Genomic DNA, 19,243 nt, shown 5'->3' on the forward strand with positions numbered 1-19,243 from the left:
ACACACACCTCATTATGTTCCTTTTGTGCCTTTGTCTGATATGGATAATGGACCTATATCTTAACAACAGAGCCTCACTACACCAGGAGAAATGCAGCCGCCCGATAGAGATGACACAGGCAGAATCTTAATGATGATCGGGAGACCCTCATGCACAAGCCACTGCTTATCACCATCTCCCATTTACCTGGCAGACTCTGTAACAGAGCTCTTTGGCCTTGGGGGTTAAGAAAAGGTTGGAGGAAGTGAGTTCATGGAAAGACGTGTGTTTCCTTTCACAAGTTGTTGACATACCTCCATAGTGAGAGAACGTTTTTTTCCAATTCAATCAGAGAAGAAAAAATGCCAACAACTGGCTTGTCTCATAAAAAAAAAAAATGGGTTGCTGATATCAAATCTGGCCTCAACCCAGTTTCCCCTAGATTTTTATCTTACCTGCATTAGTTGAACATTTCCATAAAAAGTCAAGCATTTTTGCTAAGTTTAGCCAAGCCTCCTTACCTGCCCACCCCCCTTGTTCTTCCTCCTGTATCTTTAAAAATAAAGTAAAATAAATTGCAGCCAGAGGAAACTATTTTCAAAGCAGTTTTTACACAGTAGGCTTAATATGTTTTCTAGTCACTAAATTACATCCCTGTTTGATTCACTGTGCACCCCCTTATTTACGGCCATTATCTGCAGGTTTTGAAAGTCATAATGAGCCATGCTAAGCTACATTTTTCCATTCACTGGCTCAGTCTTCTGGAAGAGCCCAAACATTCAAAATCTGATTGCACTGCTCTTCATTACTTCCTGTCCTCTCTCCGCTAACTCCATTAACTCACGTCGGAAACGCTTGCAGGTAAAGCCTCCCAGGCTTCGTGTGCAAACGTAACCAGCAACTCTTCAAGGACAGAGGTGGCGTCTGGTGCAATATTTCCATTCATTTACTTCCAAAGACTTTCCAAGCACATTGGATTGTTTGAGCCAAAGAAATGCTGATCTGGAGCCTCCTAGATGGAAGCCCCTTCACGGACAAATGTTGAATCTGTTTTAATCCAGTCAAGGATGTAATCCGGAGCTATCCCAAATGTTTCTGGGTCATTCCTTAGACACTATAGATGGTGCTTCACCATTATTCCAGTGCTTTTCTATGTTGTGGTGGTGGTGGTGGCGGTGGTGTGTTAACAGCAATCCTTAAGGGCACTTCATAGGCACCTAACTTACCAAAACCAGAACACTGGGGGCGCCTGGGTGGCTCAGTCGGTTAAGCAGCCTACTTCAGCTCATGTCATGACCTCGTGGTTTATGGGTTCAAGCCCCACGTCGGGCTCTGTGCTGACAGTTCAGAGCCTGGAGCCTGCTTCTGCTTCTGTGTCTCCCTCGCTTTCTGCCCCTCCCCCACTCATGCTCTGTCTCTGTCCGTCTCAAAAATAAACAAACATTTAAAAAAAAATCTTTTAATAAACATTAAAAAAAACTTTTTTAAAACCAGAACACTAGAGCAGGATCCTCTTATCTCTCTGCCATGCTCATGAGCCAAGGGGCAGGTGTCGCTTCCAAGTGGGGAAACATCTGGGATCAGTTGCTTGATCGGGCTTCCACCTTGTTTTTGGAACAGTTAGTGTCAGCATTAGGATGCATCAACTGCCAAATGAAGCCATGTGCGTGAAGTATTCAGTAAGGATGGCCCCTAATATGTTGTATCATGTTACTGCCACCTGCAGTGGCAGTGAAGTTATCCGATGAATAAACGTGCATGTTTGAAACCAGGACACCTTTTTCAGGACCACAAACAACACACCGCTACCGCCATTGCCACTGCTGGTTCTGGCTTTACCCGCGGAATCAAATAGCGCTTCCACGGGATGTACTGTGTGTGTGTGCACAGCAAACATCACACACCATCAAGTGCTTTCTGTGATTGTGCTCTTTTACTCATCATGGTGACCCTCCTCCCGTCAGACGCACCATGCCATTAACATACCCAGCTTGGAGAATTCGTTCACCATTTCTCCTCTTGAATATTGAGTATGTTTAATCTCCTAATTATTTCTTTATTTCTTCTCCCTTTTGGGCACACCTCATTACCCAATTGCAATGATTTCAGGGATATAATATTGTTATTACCCAAGCTAATTTCAACTAAGAAATATCATGGTGGCAACCTCATTGATTTCTTACAACTCACCATGTGTTATTTAACCTAAGTAGCCTGTGCTGGTACCTGATCCTTTTTAACATATTTGCACCATGGAAACTGCATTGCAAAGCATTCCTGCCAGTTTTTAAATTATCCAATGTAGTTAAAGCTTCGGACGTATTAGTTTCTTGTTATATAGTAAGCTCATTAAACTGGAATTTATGATGACCCCTAGCTGTGTCACAGGCTTTAATGATAGGGTGGCTTGCTACCAGCCTAGTTCTTTATGATTATTACCAGCTTCATCAGAAAAACAATTTAAAAATAATAAAATGCCTACTATTCAGGGTGTTATTGGGCTTCTTATATTTTACCCTAAGAAAATGTTTGCTTGTGATGAAAAGGATTATAACTTTATTGGTACCCAAGGGCAGTTTCTTCCCAATGATGCATTCAGGTGGAGATATGTTCATTTTCCAAAATTTTTGTCTGTGTTGATTTTCTAGCAAATCTGTGACCTGTGTGAATACAATGGCTCCATTCAGCCCATTTTCATACCCTCAATCAGACTGAATATAAGCGTTAATTTATTTTACATAAAATCTCTTAACTTTCTAGAGCATTCTAAGATTTAGAACCTTGTGACTTGGCCTGCCCTTCTGAGACATCCATATGAAAATGAGCTGATGTAAACTACTTTTAGGGGAAATTACCATCTCTCCAAATACTCCTTCATTGTCTCTCTTCTTTGAGCAATGCTTTTTTCACCCAATTACCATGCGAATATGATATCCTCAGTTGACTTTTCAAATGCATTCAAGCCCATTTCCAGCATCAACAAGATTTTAAAATTGTAGAGATCTCATCTGTCTGGAGCAGACGGCAGAGAGGAGAGTGTGGTAGTCCGAGCAGTGGTGGCAGACGTTGACCTTCCAATATTGATTGCTGTCAGCCCCCTGATTTTACGATCCTTTTCTACCAGGTTGTAGTGTGCCCTTTCCTTCTGGAATTCCCCACACATTGTCCCTCCACCATGTAAGAATACAAGTGAAAATAAGAATAAAACCCATGCTGGTCAGCAGAAGCCTTAGAATTGACTCTTTGGGCCGGGTCTTGCTTCCCCATAGCATTGGTCCCCAGGATGATGCTATAATCATATCAGACCCAACGGACTCTCTATTTGCATTCTTTTTCCCGTTTGTTTTTACTTTCCTTGACCCGATTTGGACAGTGTCCTATGCTCTTCTCTATTTTTGCCCTATTATGTACAGTCTTGTAAAATGCCTCAAATGTTCTGTAGCATGAAGAATGGTGGAGACGTATGAACCGACAGGGATTCATAGCTTCTTTTGAATGATCAGATGCTCATGAGGGAGGGGTGAGCCTGCCAACAGACCTCTGGGCTTCCCGCTGGCCCTGGTTGTGAGAATCCGCAAACTGACCATGTTCTACTCCTCTGGCCTGTTCATCCGCAGAACCGTTCAGCGCCTCCGTGTGGGTGATGATGTTTGTGATGCTGCTTATCGTGTCCGCCATAGCTGTTTTCGTCTTCGAGTACTTCAGTCCCGTTGGATACAACAGGAGCTTAGCCAAAGGGAAAGGTGAGACCTCCCTCACCCTGACCCTGTTTCATTGACTTTCGACAAAGATTTCAGGTGGAGAGCACATCATCCTGTGTGGGCTTGCTCTTGGGTTCCATGAACGGTGCCAGGTCACCAATGCTACTGGTAACCCTGTACACTCTGCAGGTTATTTGCTTCAACTAAAGAGGGGATCAAACAAAATGGAACACTTTTAATCGTGTTATCCTTTGGCAGCCTGTCACCGTTAGGTGGAAACCAGTGGCGATTTGTTGAGAAAGCAGATTTGAAGAATTTTTTCTGGCAATTAACATTTAAAATCTGTGTCAGAAGAAATGTTCAGGTTGTTTTGAGTCTCGATTTCAGTCCGGGCAGAGGAAGTGGCTTTTATAGATACTAGTTTAAGAACATTCTCCAGACTACTGAATCACACTTGAATTCATTTGACAGTAAAAATAGTTATAAAGTGGTATTTTCCCCCAAAGAATTACATTTTCCTCTTGATAGTGCCTGACCTTAGTGCATTGTACTTGATAAAGCTGCCATCAGTAGGTAGAAAATCGCACTGGGAGACATTCATTGGCTATAACTTATTAAGAGGCCCCTGTGCAAACCAATATTCATGTTAGAGACATAAACACATTACATCACTCTGAGTGACTCTTCCTCAGTGCACAGCACGTTCTAAGTGGATGGCCTCGGGAAGGCTGCTTGGACCAAATCCCTTTCCTGAAAAATGACTTAGGTTGGTGGAAGACAGTAGGCATACAGCCATTCAAAATCAGGGTGCTTCAACTTGCCACATATTCTTATCCGGAAGATTCACTATTGGAAACAGTCAGCAGGTCATGGGAATCTGCTAGGAACTTAGTTTTCTTGAAATCCTCCCACTTCTTTACCACTGAAGAGTGGTGGTAACTACATGAATCATCTCCAGTCAAGCTAACATAGTGAAAATGCCATAAATAATCATAAATTGTGTTTTAAATGGGAGAATCACCAGCCTCCACTAAAAGGGCAACGTAAGTAACCAGTACAGAGGTTCCAACAGAGTGGGGTCTGGGAGGGTTTTCTGGGAGTGATCGCACCACAGTGGAGTCTGTATTTACATTCACAGAATCAAAGTTTGTGCTGTTTTGTGAATTCACGCATTTCTCTGACGAGTATTTATTGAGGAGGTACCATGTCCCAGGCACTGTGCTAGCACAGAGGGACAACATGATAAAGTGGGTGGAGACTTCCTGATTTCCCCCTCCCCCTGCCGGGGAGCTGAGAATTTACTTGTGAAGATAACACATGAACACGTAACATTAATAATCACAGATGGTAATAAGTGTCAAGAGAAGGGGAGTAAAAGACAAAGTGAGGTGACAGGTGGGGGCACTGCTTTAGATAAGATGGCCAAGCAGGGAAGAACTTCCGGAAGACAGAACATTGGAGCTGAGGACCCGAAGGAATGAGAAGTCATGTGAAAAATGGAGGGACAAGCATTTTGTGGAGATGGGACAGCAAATACAAAGAAAGACCTTGACGATGAATCAATCTGGATGAAACAGAAAAGACGTGAGTGAGAGCGGTGGACAGTGATACAAGATGGCGGGAAAGGCGGGACGGAGCATGTACAGCGTAGGAGGATCACGGGGGCTGCTCTCTTGGGATAATGAGAAGGGCAGGCAGGAGTGGCAGGAAGGTGCTAGTTTTCTGAGAGAAAGGATTACAGTAGTTTGGACTTGGCTGCAGATTAGTGGATAAATCAGGTATATATCTTTCAAGACGAAAAACAATCCAGAGGCCGTCACATGCGACAACTCCTTCTCTGGCCAAAGCTCACACTTGGAAGACTATTGTAAAGCAAGGAATTGAGCAAGCAAACTCCCCAGCCCTTCCGTCGCCTCGAGGCTTTTTGTTTCCTGCTCATCTGCTTGTGGAAACTCCAGACATGACAGCTACAGGTTTCTTTGTGCAAAATGGCTTTCTGTTACATTTCCCGGCACGTTATGGGGAAGGTTTTATGTCCGGCTCAGTAATAGTATTCATGAATCAGGAGTTCACAAAAGTCTTGGACAGAACCCCTGCAGCTGCCTATTTCTGATTCCCAAATAGCCATCACTTCTGGTCAGCCTCATTCCCTAATAAAATTAAGTAGTTCATGAAGTTAACTGGATTGACTCTAATTATTATTTTTTTTCCTAAGAGTTCTTGGCATCTTGGGAATAAATAAATCCAGAAGATTATGAAACTAGGCAAAGAGAAACAGAAGCGCTTGAGATTGAGAATAACAAAATTAATTGCCTTCCCTTTGATGTGCTGTGTAGGGTTATTATAAATATTGCTGCCGCCTGGGTTTGGCCTCCAGTGTGCAGAAAGCTTGCTTCTCCCAGGCTCCCTGCCCAGAACTTCATACCTCCCGTCAATGATTCACTTCTGCCACCTTATTTATTGCCCACTCTGCTGGTGTTGCCAACCGAAGTCTGAGTAGATCATTTTTTCATATCTTCATTTACTTAAATGACATAAAAATTAACCTTCTGTTAAAGGAAGTCCTTTTTCCCATGAAATGAGGGCATAAATTGATTTTTTCCCCCTTGTGCAAAACAGACATGAAAGCCGAAAGGCTTGCATTTTACAGCCCGCAGATCCCACCCCCACCCCAATAAATTGTGCCATGTTGTTCTGCCTCTTTAGTGAAGATTGCTACAAAGAACATTTAAGAATCTTAAAAGGGACACGTAGCTGTTGCGGGGATACACCGAGGAAGAAAAAGTGCTGTGATATCAGAGTTCATTTTCCGTGACCTGCAACCAAATGTCTTTCATCTGTGAAGTGGTGGGAGAATTCAGCTGTTATTCGGGTTCCTTGATGTCTCCAATTGCAGAGCGTTTTCAGTTGGGTTTAATTCCTATATTGTGCACACTTTACGTCTGAGTTTGAACAGGAGCAGTTGCGAGGGACAATTGGATTAGACTGCCACATGTCAGTCCCACTGGACCGCATGGTTCTTACCGGTAGCACGGCCTGCGAGAACTGAAGCGACCCCACACATGCATTTCTGCAAGCCTCGCTAGGCTGATTAAGGAGATTGGCTCCCCCAGATGGAAATCGAATCCAAATTTAAAACCACATTTTGCAGAGCCCTTTTCTTTTCCTTTCTCCCTTGTTTGTTTTTATTATTTATTTCGCCTTCTTTTAAGAAATGTGGCAAAAAAAAAATCCAGCTAGATAGAAATGTGGGGGAAATGCTCCCCACATTTAAAGACGCAGGGAGTGTGGTGGCTGTGGTTCTGGGGCAATGAAGTACCACCATGAGACAGTCCCATCTTCCGGCACCCGGCAGGATTGCTGGCAGCCGCCGCATTGCCCTTTGGAGAAAGTTCTGAGAATGTCCTTCCTGTTATTTGCAGCACCCCATGGGCCTTCTTTCACGATTGGAAAAGCTATATGGCTCCTCTGGGGCCTGGTGTTCAACAACTCCGTGCCCGTCCAGAACCCCAAAGGTACCACCAGCAAGATCATGGTGTCCGTGTGGGCCTTCTTCGCCGTCATCTTCCTGGCCAGCTACACGGCCAACCTGGCCGCTTTCATGATCCAGGAGGAATTTGTGGACCAAGTGACCGGCCTCAGTGACAAAAAGGTAAGGTCACCTTACTTCCCTCACTGCCCGAGGGGCTGATCTTAAATGCTCTCTTCTCAGAAGGGCCCATCCAAACCCATCAACTCTAAAGCACAAAGCCAGAGGGTTGGGGTTTTTTTTCTTTTAACTTGAATTGGCATCTTTCTAAAAATTTTAGAAACAGAACCTGAGGCTTAGCCCTCCCAGATCGAAAAGATTCCGGGTCTAATTTGGAAGCACCGTTTCCCCAAATGGTCATCTGTCATATTTAGAGAACGATGACAGTGGCACTGTGTTCCAGCTCAGGCTGGAGTTCTCCCCGTAAGACAGCGCGTGGTGTTGGAGGAGACCCACGAGCCTGGACAAGGAGAAACTTGGGTGGGGCGGAAGTGGGGTGCTCTGAGCCTGTAGCGACGTCCCCGTTCTCTGGCATTGGTTGAGTCTCTAATGTGCCCCACGCCTGGATTTCTCATCGCTGACACGAAAGAAAGTCGTCTCTAAGGCCTGCCCAGAGACAAACTAACAGCGCCTTTGTACCCGTGTAGCCGGCCAGCCCCACCGTCTGTATTCCTGACTCACCTGAAATTTCCTCAAGGGCACAAAAGGAGCAGAGAGGCTTTTCGTTCGCCACCGGCTCCTTTTTACCCAGACACCTCTCCAGCCCTCCCTCTCGGGGCGGGGCCATGCTTCCAATATCACACCTGCTGTCTCCATTCTCTGCTAGAATGTCACAAGGGAGGCGGGGTGTGAGTGGCTGTTCAGAAAGGCACCCAGAGGAAGAAAAGAGGTAAACCGGGTGCAGCCTTCCGTTGAAATTTTAGGTTCAGGAAGCAAATCCTGACTTGCTAAGCTCAGCAGTGTGGGGATTGCTGCCTCGCAAAGATTTTCTGTCTCGCGTACGTGGATAATTGTCTCTCTTCATAAAATCTCACCAGCATGTCTTGCTGACTTAAGCCTACGTGTATTCTTTTGGCATTCGTCAACAAACCGCTGAATAGAAAATCAACCATGAAAGGCCCTAACAGCTTATCTGTGACATATGCTGTGGTTGAAAGAGGTAGAGAGAAGGCCTGTCATCAGAAAGATGATGAGTGGCAGGGGTGAGTGGTTGGCCTCTCTCCGAACGCTTCCCACTGTGGCTGGAGTAAATGCCACTCTACCATGGCGACAGAGCCCTCTATTATCTGGTGCACCCCTCAAGTGTTCCCTCCCTCTTGCTCGCACAGCCGCCCTCCCTGTACCCTCAGTACCGCAAGCAGATTTCCACCACAGTGCCCTTGCACTTGTTCTGCCCTCTGCCTTGAATGTTCTTCCCCATCATTCATGACTGGCTCCTCCTTGACTTTCCGGTCTTTTAGGGAAAGTGTCACCTCTTGGGAGGGGTGTTCCCAGCCACTGTGGCGAACTTGGCAGCTTGCGCTCATACTCCCACGATACTTCACTTCTAGTAGAGAGAAATAAACAACACACGCATGAATGTAAATGGGGAACAAAATTCCAGGCAGGAACAAGTATTATCAAGGAGCTAAAACCTGTGAGATTAACATTGACATGGCTGGAGGGGCTATCAGGGGAATGCTTAGGAGAGAGTTCTCTGGCACTCAGGTGCTCAGGATATGTTTGTTGGGTGACAAATGCATGCTGTGTAGGACACTGTAGGCATCTCACCTGGGTCTCCTGGGATCCGTCTTCCAGCTCCGTGTACCCATCCCACTTTTGCTGACAAAGGCTCATAAGGGGGATCTTCACAGGAGGATCACCTTGGGGCACTAGAACGGTAAACTTCTGGAAAGGTTAAGTTCCCCCAATCCCTTCGGTTACCTCTAAACAACAGCTAACCAGTGTGGGAGCACAAAACCCCAGCTGTTCCTTTGCTTCTGGGCAGGGCAAACTCAGAGGTGCGATTTACTCCATGCTTTTATAGTCACGGAACCTGGCCGTGCCTCCTCATTCCTCCCTGACGTTTAGGAGAAGAGATTGTAGCGAGAGGGCAGACAGCAGTCGTGAATGTGCCTTGTAGTCCATAGAATCCCCCACGGCCACCGGCACCGGTACATGCCTCCCGTCACATCAGGGGAACGAAAATACGGTTCCTCGAAGAGGCAGGTTGAGGTACAGCAGAAGCATCGGGAACCAGGATTTTTCAAGAAAGTAGTTCACGGCCTATTTTGCTTTTTGTTGCTCTTTCAAAGGCAAGGGTGAGAAAAAAATATCCCTTGCTACGTAGTTTTGGGTCTAAATAACATGGCCGCTTGTGGGAAAACTAATTAGAACCACTAATAATTTGACTGACCTTCTCTGGCTTTGAGACGCCTCGTAACAGATACCACATCCTCATGGGACACAGCTCAGCTCCCAAGCTCAGAGCATTAGTGGCACGCAGATAGTTCTTTTAATTAAATGTTTGGTACAATTAGATAAACAGCAAAATTCTTGGAGTAAATAAGCTAAATGCTCCCAGAAGAGTAATAGCAGATCCACCGAAAAAGTTTACAAAATAAAAAAATCTATATGGAATCAATTTATTTTAATACTGTACACACTCAGGTGTTTTTTTTCCTTTTTTTTCCCTTTTTTTTTTTTAATCATGATTACCTGTGTAACAACTCAGGTTTATGATGCTTTTAAAGCATTTTGCAGTCTTAGTGCTTGCTGGGAAAAGCACCGTTGAAGCCCGTGGCGCCCTCAGATGAGCTCGGGCTTCGGTTCTAAATAGGCAGATTCATAGGTAGATGTTCCCCTAGGAAATACTAAAGAAAAGTTGAAATGTTGATGGGGAAGCTTCCCAAAAAGGGTGGGGGAGCTCCAAGATGAATGTAGTGGCGAGAGCAACGCCAGATTTGGGGTCAAATGAACCTGCGTTCCAACCCTCGACCTTGCCATAAAATGGTTGTATGGCCTTCGGTATGTCAGTATCCCCAAGGCTTAATTACCTAATAGGAGTGGGGGCGGGTATTAATACCTTTCTGGCAAGGTTGATATGAGTATTAGCAATAATCCTCACACTGTGCCCGGCACTTGGTAGGTTGTCCTGTTAGAACTGCTACTTCCTCCTTCCAGCCGCCGCCGCCTCCTCCTCCTCCTCCTCCTCCTCCTCCTCCTCCTCCTCCTCCTCAGCCTCGCTGCCTCATGAGCTGTTCCGCACCTCTGGGGGCTGGGAGCGGCACTGCACCAGCTGGCCTCTTGTGACAATGGGGGGAGTTCAGGAGCCTGCCTCGGTAGCGGAGCCCACGAATGTGTCCCCATGGAGTTGTGCTGTCCCCGAGCGCTGCAGTTCTGCTGCTGGGTGGGCACCGGCTGCACAGAGGCCTCTGAGCCTCTCCTCCCTTCTAAGGGCCGCAGTCGGTTGATGCTGACCTCCAGAAGCTCGTGGCGCATCACCAGCAGGAGCAGACCGTACTCGAAATACAGCTCCACATGCCAGTGACCCTTATCTGTAGTCACAGCAGACAGATATATTTTTAATTTTTTTTTAGTCTTTATTTATTTTTGAGAGAGAGCGAGAGCTCAGTGCAGGGTGGGGAAGTGGGAGGGGCGGGGGGGGGGGAGATGGAGAATGGGAAGCAGGCTCCAGGCTCCCAGCTATCAGCACAGAACCTGACGTGGGGTTCGAACCCACAAACTGCGAGATCATGACCTGAGCAGAAGTCAGACGCTCAACCAACTGAGCCACCCAGGCGCCCCTAGTTATTTTTAATAAATGTGTAGTTTGGATGTGTAAGAGGAATAAAGAAATGTCCTGGTCCATTGCCACATTTGTCCTAAGCATTTTATCCCCCAGACCTGCATCTGTACTTGCCCGGTCCTGAAGGGCTTGCCGTGTCTTGCCCCCTTGGATGACTTCCAGACTTGTTCACATACTGGATGGAAGAAAAGTTTAGAATATAACCCTCCTAATCCTTTGCTCTCCGGATTAGAAGGAAACTGGCTCCATTATTTGGCTAAAGTCACTTTGGGTGACAGCAGGTGATGAGGCAATGTGTATCAAGCCACGTATTCTTTGAAGGACCAAATGATTAATTGCAAAAGCGGTCCCCAGTTTACACATAGAGAAACTGAGGCTTGGAGAACTTAGGCAGCTGTCCCAAATGACTCAATTCCTAAGGGGCAGATGAGGAGCTGAATTGTCTAAGCCTAAGACCAAGTGAAGGCAATGAACTTGACCAGGGAGTGTAGTCTTCAGAGAGAGAAGCCCCAGGGAGTTCCACTGACTCCCTCCACCCCCGGCATCATGATTACATTGCTCTGTGGTCTTGCTGACCATGGACATCTCTGTACCACCCTTTCCTCTGCTACAGCCCACATCTGTTTTGTTCTCTTTGGACACAGAACTCTCTGGGAGAAAGTTGCACAAGAAATCGTTTCTGAAAACTACATGGATGATGTCCTCAGTGGGAGGCCCCCGGATTTAAGAGATGACCCACACTTACCTCGTGTGCCTACGGTCTGTTTTTCACACTGTAGGTCCTAGCTTTTTAGTGAGCCCTGAAATTAATGTAAGGGTTGTGGCCATTAAAGAAATAGAACATCTTAGTGACATCAGAATAGATCACATGTAGAAAGAGTGCAGGGAAGTGGCACTTGTGTGTGTGTGTGTGTGTGTGTGTGTGTGTGTGGACAGAGTATACGTGAAGAATGTCCTAGTCCATAGAGTGTGTTTTGAGAGTCATGCTGTAAAAAGTTTGACAGCCTTGGGGCACCTGGGTGGCTCAGTCGGTTAAGCATCCAACTTCAGCGCAGGTCATGATCTCACTGTTCGTGGGTTTGAGCCCCACGTCAGGCTCTGTGCTGACAGCTCAGAGCCTGGAGCCTGCTTCAGATTCTGTGTCTTCCTCTCTCTGCCCCTCCCCTGCTTGTTCTCTCTCTCTCTCTCTCTCTCTCTCTCTCTCAAAAGTAAACAAGCATAATGAACATAAAAAAATTTTTTTTTACGTTTGACAGCCTTTACTCTAGTGGGAAAGGTTTTTGGATCTCGGTGCTGGGCTGAATTTTGTGGGGGTGATGGTACACTTAAGGCCTGAGAAGTGTGGAAGTTCACCACTGAGGCTGAACATCTGCCTCTGTCACTGTGCAAACCCAAGGTAGGGACCAAAGCAAACCTGTAAAGAGCTACGTGGCCCCTCTGCTGCAGACAGGGAGTGAAGGGGACACATCTGGTCAAGTGGACCATCTCCCATGCCTCTGGAGATCGGAAGCAGCTGACACAGCACCTAGATTTATACAGAGTACTTACCTGTGTCCCCAGAGCAGGTGGCTGTCGTGCCCACTAGCGGGGCTGGTGCCTCTTCCTCTTTTGGTGATGAATTGAGGCACTGCCAGCCAGAGGGAATGCAAAGAGCATTTTATTGTTCATGTGCACGCACACACACACACACACACACACGCACACACACATGCACACACACTCTACCAATGCAAGGCACCAAGCAGGAAGATCTCATTTGGCCAATGTATGGCCACTTCCCCCCAAATGCAGTGGTGGCTGCTTATTACACAGCAGCTTGCCTAATTCAGGGGACACGATTTTCAAGTGGAAATTTTAATTAACGGTGAAATGAAGTGTGAGTCTGGAAGGAAGAATGATGGTTGTGGTTGGTCTGGCTCGGGTGAACTTGGATGCCTTCTCCGGCAGTTCTGAGCTGCGTGTAAGACATGCTGACCTAGAAGTCTCAGATGCCTCTGGATCCTAGCCCTGGTCCCGCCATGGGTTTGCTGGGCATCCTTCCCTTCTGTGGGTTTCACGGTCCTCCCTCTAAAAGAGGAGTGGTTACTAGCGACGGACTTTGAGGAAGGACAGAGTTCAGACTTTAACCTGAGGTCAGGCATAGGTGCGATGGAATTCTGGGCTGCTGCTTGCAAGCAGTGGGATCCTAAATAGGTCACATAACCTCCCTCAGCCTTAGTTTCCCCATCTGTAAAATGGAGCCTCTAAGATTTGTTACCTGGCAGATTCGTTGTGCAGATTAAATGCTCTAGCATCTGTAAAGTCCTTGGCACAATGGCACAAGGCCCTAAGCAAGTCCTCAAAAAGTGCCAGTCATTATCATTACTGTATAGTTCCAGAATTTCCTATTTCATGGAAAAATGAAGCCCAGGTTACTTTTTTTTTTGTCCATGCTGATAATAAAATTGAAAAGTAATAATAACTATTTTTGACTGCTCATTCTGTTGCAGGCACTATTTTAATTACTTGACAAATTTTACCAATTTTAGAATGCCCCGCTAACCCCTACAAGAGGAGTACTGATCTGGAAAATAAATGGAGGCAGTATAAAGTGACTTATCTAAGGTCTCATAGTTCATAAATGATAGAACCTGATCTTTTAACTTTTGAACCTGAGCTCACACTTGTACCTATTGCCCTCTGCTGACTCTAGATTTTAATTCTGTTTCTGGGACTCAGACCTAGTACTCTTGACTCCTAATCTCGCTGGGCTGTCCCAGGCACTGCACTTATGAACACAATATCAGTCAATCAGGGAAGACAAGTGGAGCATGGAGAGCCAACCTTAATGGAGGCTTGAGAGCCATTCAAGATATGGGCATCCCCAAGAAGCTAATGGTTCCAGCTCAAGAAACGTTCGTGGAGGCTGCCATTATGCCTGGAATATATTAGGTCCCCAATAAGTGGGCCATGCATGAATGAGCGAGTGGGGAATGAGTAAATGGCAAACACAGAGTTACTGTAGGGGAGGAAACATAATTTTACCTCTACCCTTGTAGGTTCTTGGCTGAGACACCTCTATAACAAAAGACAGATGAACAGGAGAAAAACAAACAAAAGTTTAATAGCATGGATACATTCTGTAGACGTGGGACATGCCCAGGAAAGCCAAGTATCTCTTTGCGATGGCCCAAGCCACCAACTTGACCACTGTCACCAGCTAAGGACAAAAGAGAGACACGGGGGGCGGGGGTGAGGAGTCCTGTTAGGGGAGCTTGTCAGGAAAAGCACAGTAAACAAGGATGAGGGCTGTTCTATAGACTTAAGTTGGTGCCTTCAACAATAAGAGTTTCTAGAGATGAGCCATCTTCCTTCTCTAGGTGCTGAGAGGAAGACACCCCTACCAATATCAGTGTGTCTCTTACAAAAGGGCTTTTACTCTTCAGACCTTGTCCTGTGTCTGCTGTTTGTAAAAATAACCAGCCGAAGAGAATCCTTAGGCCAAGGAGGCGTATCCTGGCGTGATACATTGTGTTGTTCATCATTGCCCAGGGGCGGTCATGGTAATTGTGAATGAGGTTCAGACAAGGGAGTGATTGGTGGGGAAAACAGAGAAATTTCATGAGAAGGTAGATAAAATGAACTGAGTTAAAGTAACACCTTCATTTCGGCAGTTAGTGTTTCCTGAGCACGGCCCGTGTGCCCACCGCAAGGCCGGTCTATAATGGGGACGATAAAAGTTAATCCAACGAATGCCTGTCGCACAGGCAGCCAGGCCCTGTGCTCGCCACTGGGGGGACAGTTGGGAACGAGACAGACACTGTTTCTGACAGTGTCTCAGAGCTCACGGGCCAGTGGCAGGTGGGATTAAATAAAAAAGGAAACAGAAATGAATGGTTTTTCAGCTGTCCTGTGCTAGGGCGTGCATATGTTTAACTCCCGACACAAGACACAATGGTGGCTGACTTCTCCTCCTTCTTTCTTTGTCTCTGTCCTGTCTGTCTGTCTGTCTCTCCAGTTTCAGAGACCTCACGACTATTCCCCACCTTTCCGATTTGGCACGGTGCCTAACGGCAGTACCGAGAGAAACATTCGTAATAACTACCCCTACATGCATCAGTACATGACCAAATTCAATCAGAAGGGAGTGGAAGATGCCTTGGTCAGCTTGAAAACTGGGTAAGGATGATGGGGATTTGTTTTCTTCTCTGCAGGCCTGCCAGCCCATAAACCTCACAGAAAATGACTCTGCGTGCCTTGGTGCTTACCTGCCTTCGCAGCTGTGTTTTCTGGAAAGTAGCTGTGGTTCAGATGAACCCTACGTGAGGGCTCTTTTTGTTAATCTCATGAGCACCACAGGTTTCCTTCTGAGTCGTGTTAAGGAAACACAAATCCAGGACACTTGAAAATGCAGAGAACCAGAGGGGTTTCTTCAACTGATAAAGAAGTTGGTGCAACCCTGTGGGATATTTCAGCCAGAGAGAAAGATCTAAAGGGTCTGTTAGCCTCTCGAAAGTGCTGAAAACAAAGTGCTGCAGACTTTTATCTGATTTGGGGTAGGAGTTTTTGGTGAGTGGCTGTATGTAAAAGCTGATAGTGTAGCACTGACGAAGCAGAAAGGAAAGCTGGAGAGAAGAGCAGCGTCTCTAAAGGTGCAGCCAATGTCCCCGTCCACCTGTTGGCACTGCAGAGTGTAGCCTACTCGGAGGGAGGACCTGCTGAGAAAAGACCACAGAGGCTAGGATCTTGGGAGGTGAAGCTGGAGTGTGCCTCTCCTCCCCCCGTTGATATCGTGTGTGGCTTGGGACAGACGCTGAGTTGTTCCCAGCCTCATATGTAAGATGGAAATCCTAATGGGACCTAATTCGTAGGGCTTTTGTGAGGACTGAGGGAAGATGTGCCGGAAAGCATTTTGCACAGACACGACCCGACTGCCTGTGCTCTTAGTTGGTGTAAAGGTTAAATTCTCTTCCGTGGCCTCTTCAAAATGCTGGGGATGTGCAAAATGCATCTTGGGGGGTGTGAGACATGACTGTTGTGCATCATCCCGTAGTTTCGTCCACAGCCTCTTGCTTAGGGTCCCCGTCTAAACCCTCAAGCCCAACTTCCGCACGATTTCCAGGAGCTTTGGCCGGTCGCATTTTGTCCCTTCAGTCTCTTTGGAATCTCTTTGGTATCTCAGCAGGGGCTGGGACAACACGTCTTGAGAAGTCGAGCCCATGGCTTACCCCAGACTCGTTCACGTGCTGCGCATTCTAGCTCAGAGTGATTTTTAAAACATCTCATGGAGGACAGACACAAATGCAGAGAAGATACACATATTAAGGACAGTGCTTGACGACTTTGTCCAAACTGACCATCCGTAGCCAATCCCTAGAAACCCTGCCACGCCCTTTTCCCCCGCCACCAGCCTCGCTTCTAACACTGTAGACTCATTTGGCCTGTTATTCTAGCATCTCAGTAAGATCACACCGGACGTCTTCTTTTCCGCTCGCCTTCTTTCAGCCCAGCAGTCTGTTTGCGAGATCGCCACGTGTCACTGCAGGTCTGTCATTGCCGTGGCGGTGTGGAAGTCCACTCTGGGGACATGCCACAGAGTCATCCTCGTCTGCTAGTCATGAACGTTGGGGTAGCGTCCCATTCGGGGATGTTTGGGGTAATGCTTCTAGGGGCATTCTCACACATGCCCTCGCTGCACAAGGGAGTACACCGCCCTTGATACATACTTAAGACAGGAATCGCCGAGCTGTAAAATGCATGTGTGTTTGATCTCGGTAGATACCAGAAAATTCTGATGACTTTCCAGTTGAGCCCCAGATATGGGTTTTGTAGGTTTGTTTCTGCCATGGTCTTTTCTTCAACATACACTGTCGGTTTGGACGGACCATCAGCGCAAATGTGGATGACAGTGGTTAGAGCGAGTGGAGTCTCGCTGGCCCCGTCTCTATCCATCTGTCACCCAGAGCAGCGAATGGGTTGTTTTCTTGCTCTCCCATTTTTTTTTTTTAAAAACAATACGAACAAAAAGGAGTCGAGGAATGGAAACGGTTCCTAGCCATAAATCGTACACATTGTTTTCTGGAAGCCATATAATAATTACGACATCCATCCCAGCAAACCTGGGCAGCTGGCAGCTTTACTCTATACTCAGTTTTCCATGTGAGAGATAATTTGTGCTATTACAGCAAACTCAGAAACCAGAGTTGGAGGGGTATGAGTCTTTTTAAAAAAATATTTATTTCTTTTTTTTTAATATTTATTTATTTATTTATGGAGAGAGAGAGAGAGAGAGACAGAGAAAGAGAGAGAGAGAGAGAGAGACAGAGCACAAGCAGGGGAGGGGTACAGAGAGGGACACATAGAATCCAAAGTAGGCTCCAGGCTCTGAGCTGTCAGCACAGAGCCCAACACGGGGCTCGAACTCACGAACTGTGAGATCATGACCTGAGCCAAAGTTGGACGCTTAACTGACTGAGCCACCCAGGCGCCCCTGTATGGATCTTTTTTAAAGAACTGCTTGGTTAATTATTTAAATTAATTAAATTAAAATTTGAATAGAGAATACATTACATAATTCCAAATCAAAAAGTATTGTATAAAAAGATGAACAGTGAAGAAACTTCCCCCCACACTGTTTCTCCTCTGCCAAGTATCCCCAACAGCAACCACATCTCCTGACCATCCTGTGTCCCTCCAGATCAATCTATGCATAATTAAAAGCCTTGTGTAGCTCCTGTTTTGAAAACGTTCATTATTTTCTCTATTGGTCTCTTGGTCTTTTTCTTATTAAGCCCTTTATCTGTGGTGTAGTTACAAATGGTGTTCCCAGCTTTCTGGTCTTTGGAGCTTCCAGATGGTATTTTTTTTTCCATGCCGATTTTTTTTTTGTAGTCAAATTTATCAGTTTTTTTTTTAAGTCTTCTGGGTTATGAATTGTAATTCAGAAGTCCTTCTCTACTCCAAAAAGAGAGATTCCTTTCTTGAATTTTCTTCTATCCCAGTTGCATTTTTTTTTATTTTAGAAAGATAGAGCAGGGAAGGGGCACGACCTGATATGATATGACTTCAACCCCTCAACATGATTATGAGAAGCAAAATGTGGGAACCTGCCACCACAGAATGGTACCAGGATCCCAGCAACTCCATGGGGGTCTCATCTGCTCCTCCTCCAAGACTTCATCAAAGTCAAGTGTCTGCCTCACCTTGCTTCTTATCTTTTCCTTACCTCTCACATCTCGTCTCCTTTTAAAACTTGCCACTAGGAAATAGGTTATTTTAAAACATGATGTGCCTTAGGCAATAATTTCACAAGAGTAAATATCATGAGGCTGTATTGTTGAAGGAATAACAGTAACAAAATGAACTCCTCACAAACCCAGCCCCCAGCCATTCCCCTCCTTCACTGCAGCATCTCCAGAAGATTCCAATCTTCTGGAAGGTAGAGAGAGGTGCCCTATGCACTCCTGAATTGTTAAACTTGAGGAGATTTTAAAATTAAAATTTTTTAATGTTTTATTTATTTTTGAGAGAGAGAAAGAACGCAAGCAGGGGAGGGGCAGAGAGAGAAAGAGGGCGATACCAAACAGGCTCCAGGCTCCGAGCTGTGAGCACAGAGCCTGACATGGGGCTCAAACTCATGGACCTCCGAGATCATGACCTGAGCCGAGGTCAGATGCTCAACCAGCTGAGCCACGCAGGCGCCCCTGTGAGTCTGCATTTTAACAAGCATCCTTCTTCTCCAGGTGATTTTGAGTCATGCTGAACTTTGAGAACTACTGTTCTAAAGGGATTCCATAAACACATTCTACTGAGACAACATATAAAAAGTAGACCACTCAATGTAACCACGTAGCTTATCTCTGGGATCCCTAATTGCCTTAAGACCAGAGGTAGAGAGAAACCTGAAACTAAGTTAAGTTTCATTGTTTACTGAAACTTTAAGTCGAGATAAACCATTCCAGAAATCAGCAGGCAAATCAACGAGGAAACAAGATATGACGTGCAAACATGGACAGAGATAGGGTTTTTCAGGATTGGGTCTGTTGTGACAGGTAGGGGCTCTCCTGAATCAGAGGTGGGTGAGCGGTTTGTGACCCCGGGTTTCTAGACCAGTATTTCTCCGAGGGTGGCCTGAGTCTGAGTCAGTAGAGGTGCTAATAAAAATGTGGGTTCCTGAGCCCCACTGAGCCGACAGAATCAGAATGTCCGGGGGCGGCAGCCTGGGAATCGGCATGCCAGAGGAAGCTCTTCGGTAACTCTGACCTGCG

At 46.1% G+C, this 19,243-nt stretch overlaps 1 protein-coding gene and 1 non-coding gene across 2 annotated transcripts in view; one reads left to right on the forward strand and one right to left on the reverse strand.

Moving 5' to 3' along the window:
• Positions 1-19,243, forward strand: part of GRIN2A (glutamate ionotropic receptor NMDA type subunit 2A) — a 372,891-nt gene that overhangs the window by 303,498 nt on the left and 50,150 nt on the right. Inside the window, exons 9-11 of the mRNA XM_058711579.1 lie at positions 3,598-3,723; positions 7,104-7,333; positions 14,995-15,155. Coding sequence (XP_058567562.1) covers positions 3,598-3,723; positions 7,104-7,333; positions 14,995-15,155 — 517 coding nt within the window. The remainder of the gene's footprint in view (positions 1-3,597; positions 3,724-7,103; positions 7,334-14,994; positions 15,156-19,243) is intronic.
• Positions 10,907-10,991, reverse strand: TRNAR-UCU (transfer RNA arginine (anticodon UCU)). Its single transcript has one exon. It is a non-coding gene; the product is annotated as a tRNA-Arg (tRNA).

The sequence above is a fragment of the Neofelis nebulosa genome, chromosome 18 (genome assembly GCF_028018385.1).
Source record: "Neofelis nebulosa isolate mNeoNeb1 chromosome 18, mNeoNeb1.pri, whole genome shotgun sequence".
Classification (NCBI taxonomy): Eukaryota; Metazoa; Chordata; class Mammalia; order Carnivora; family Felidae; genus Neofelis; species Neofelis nebulosa.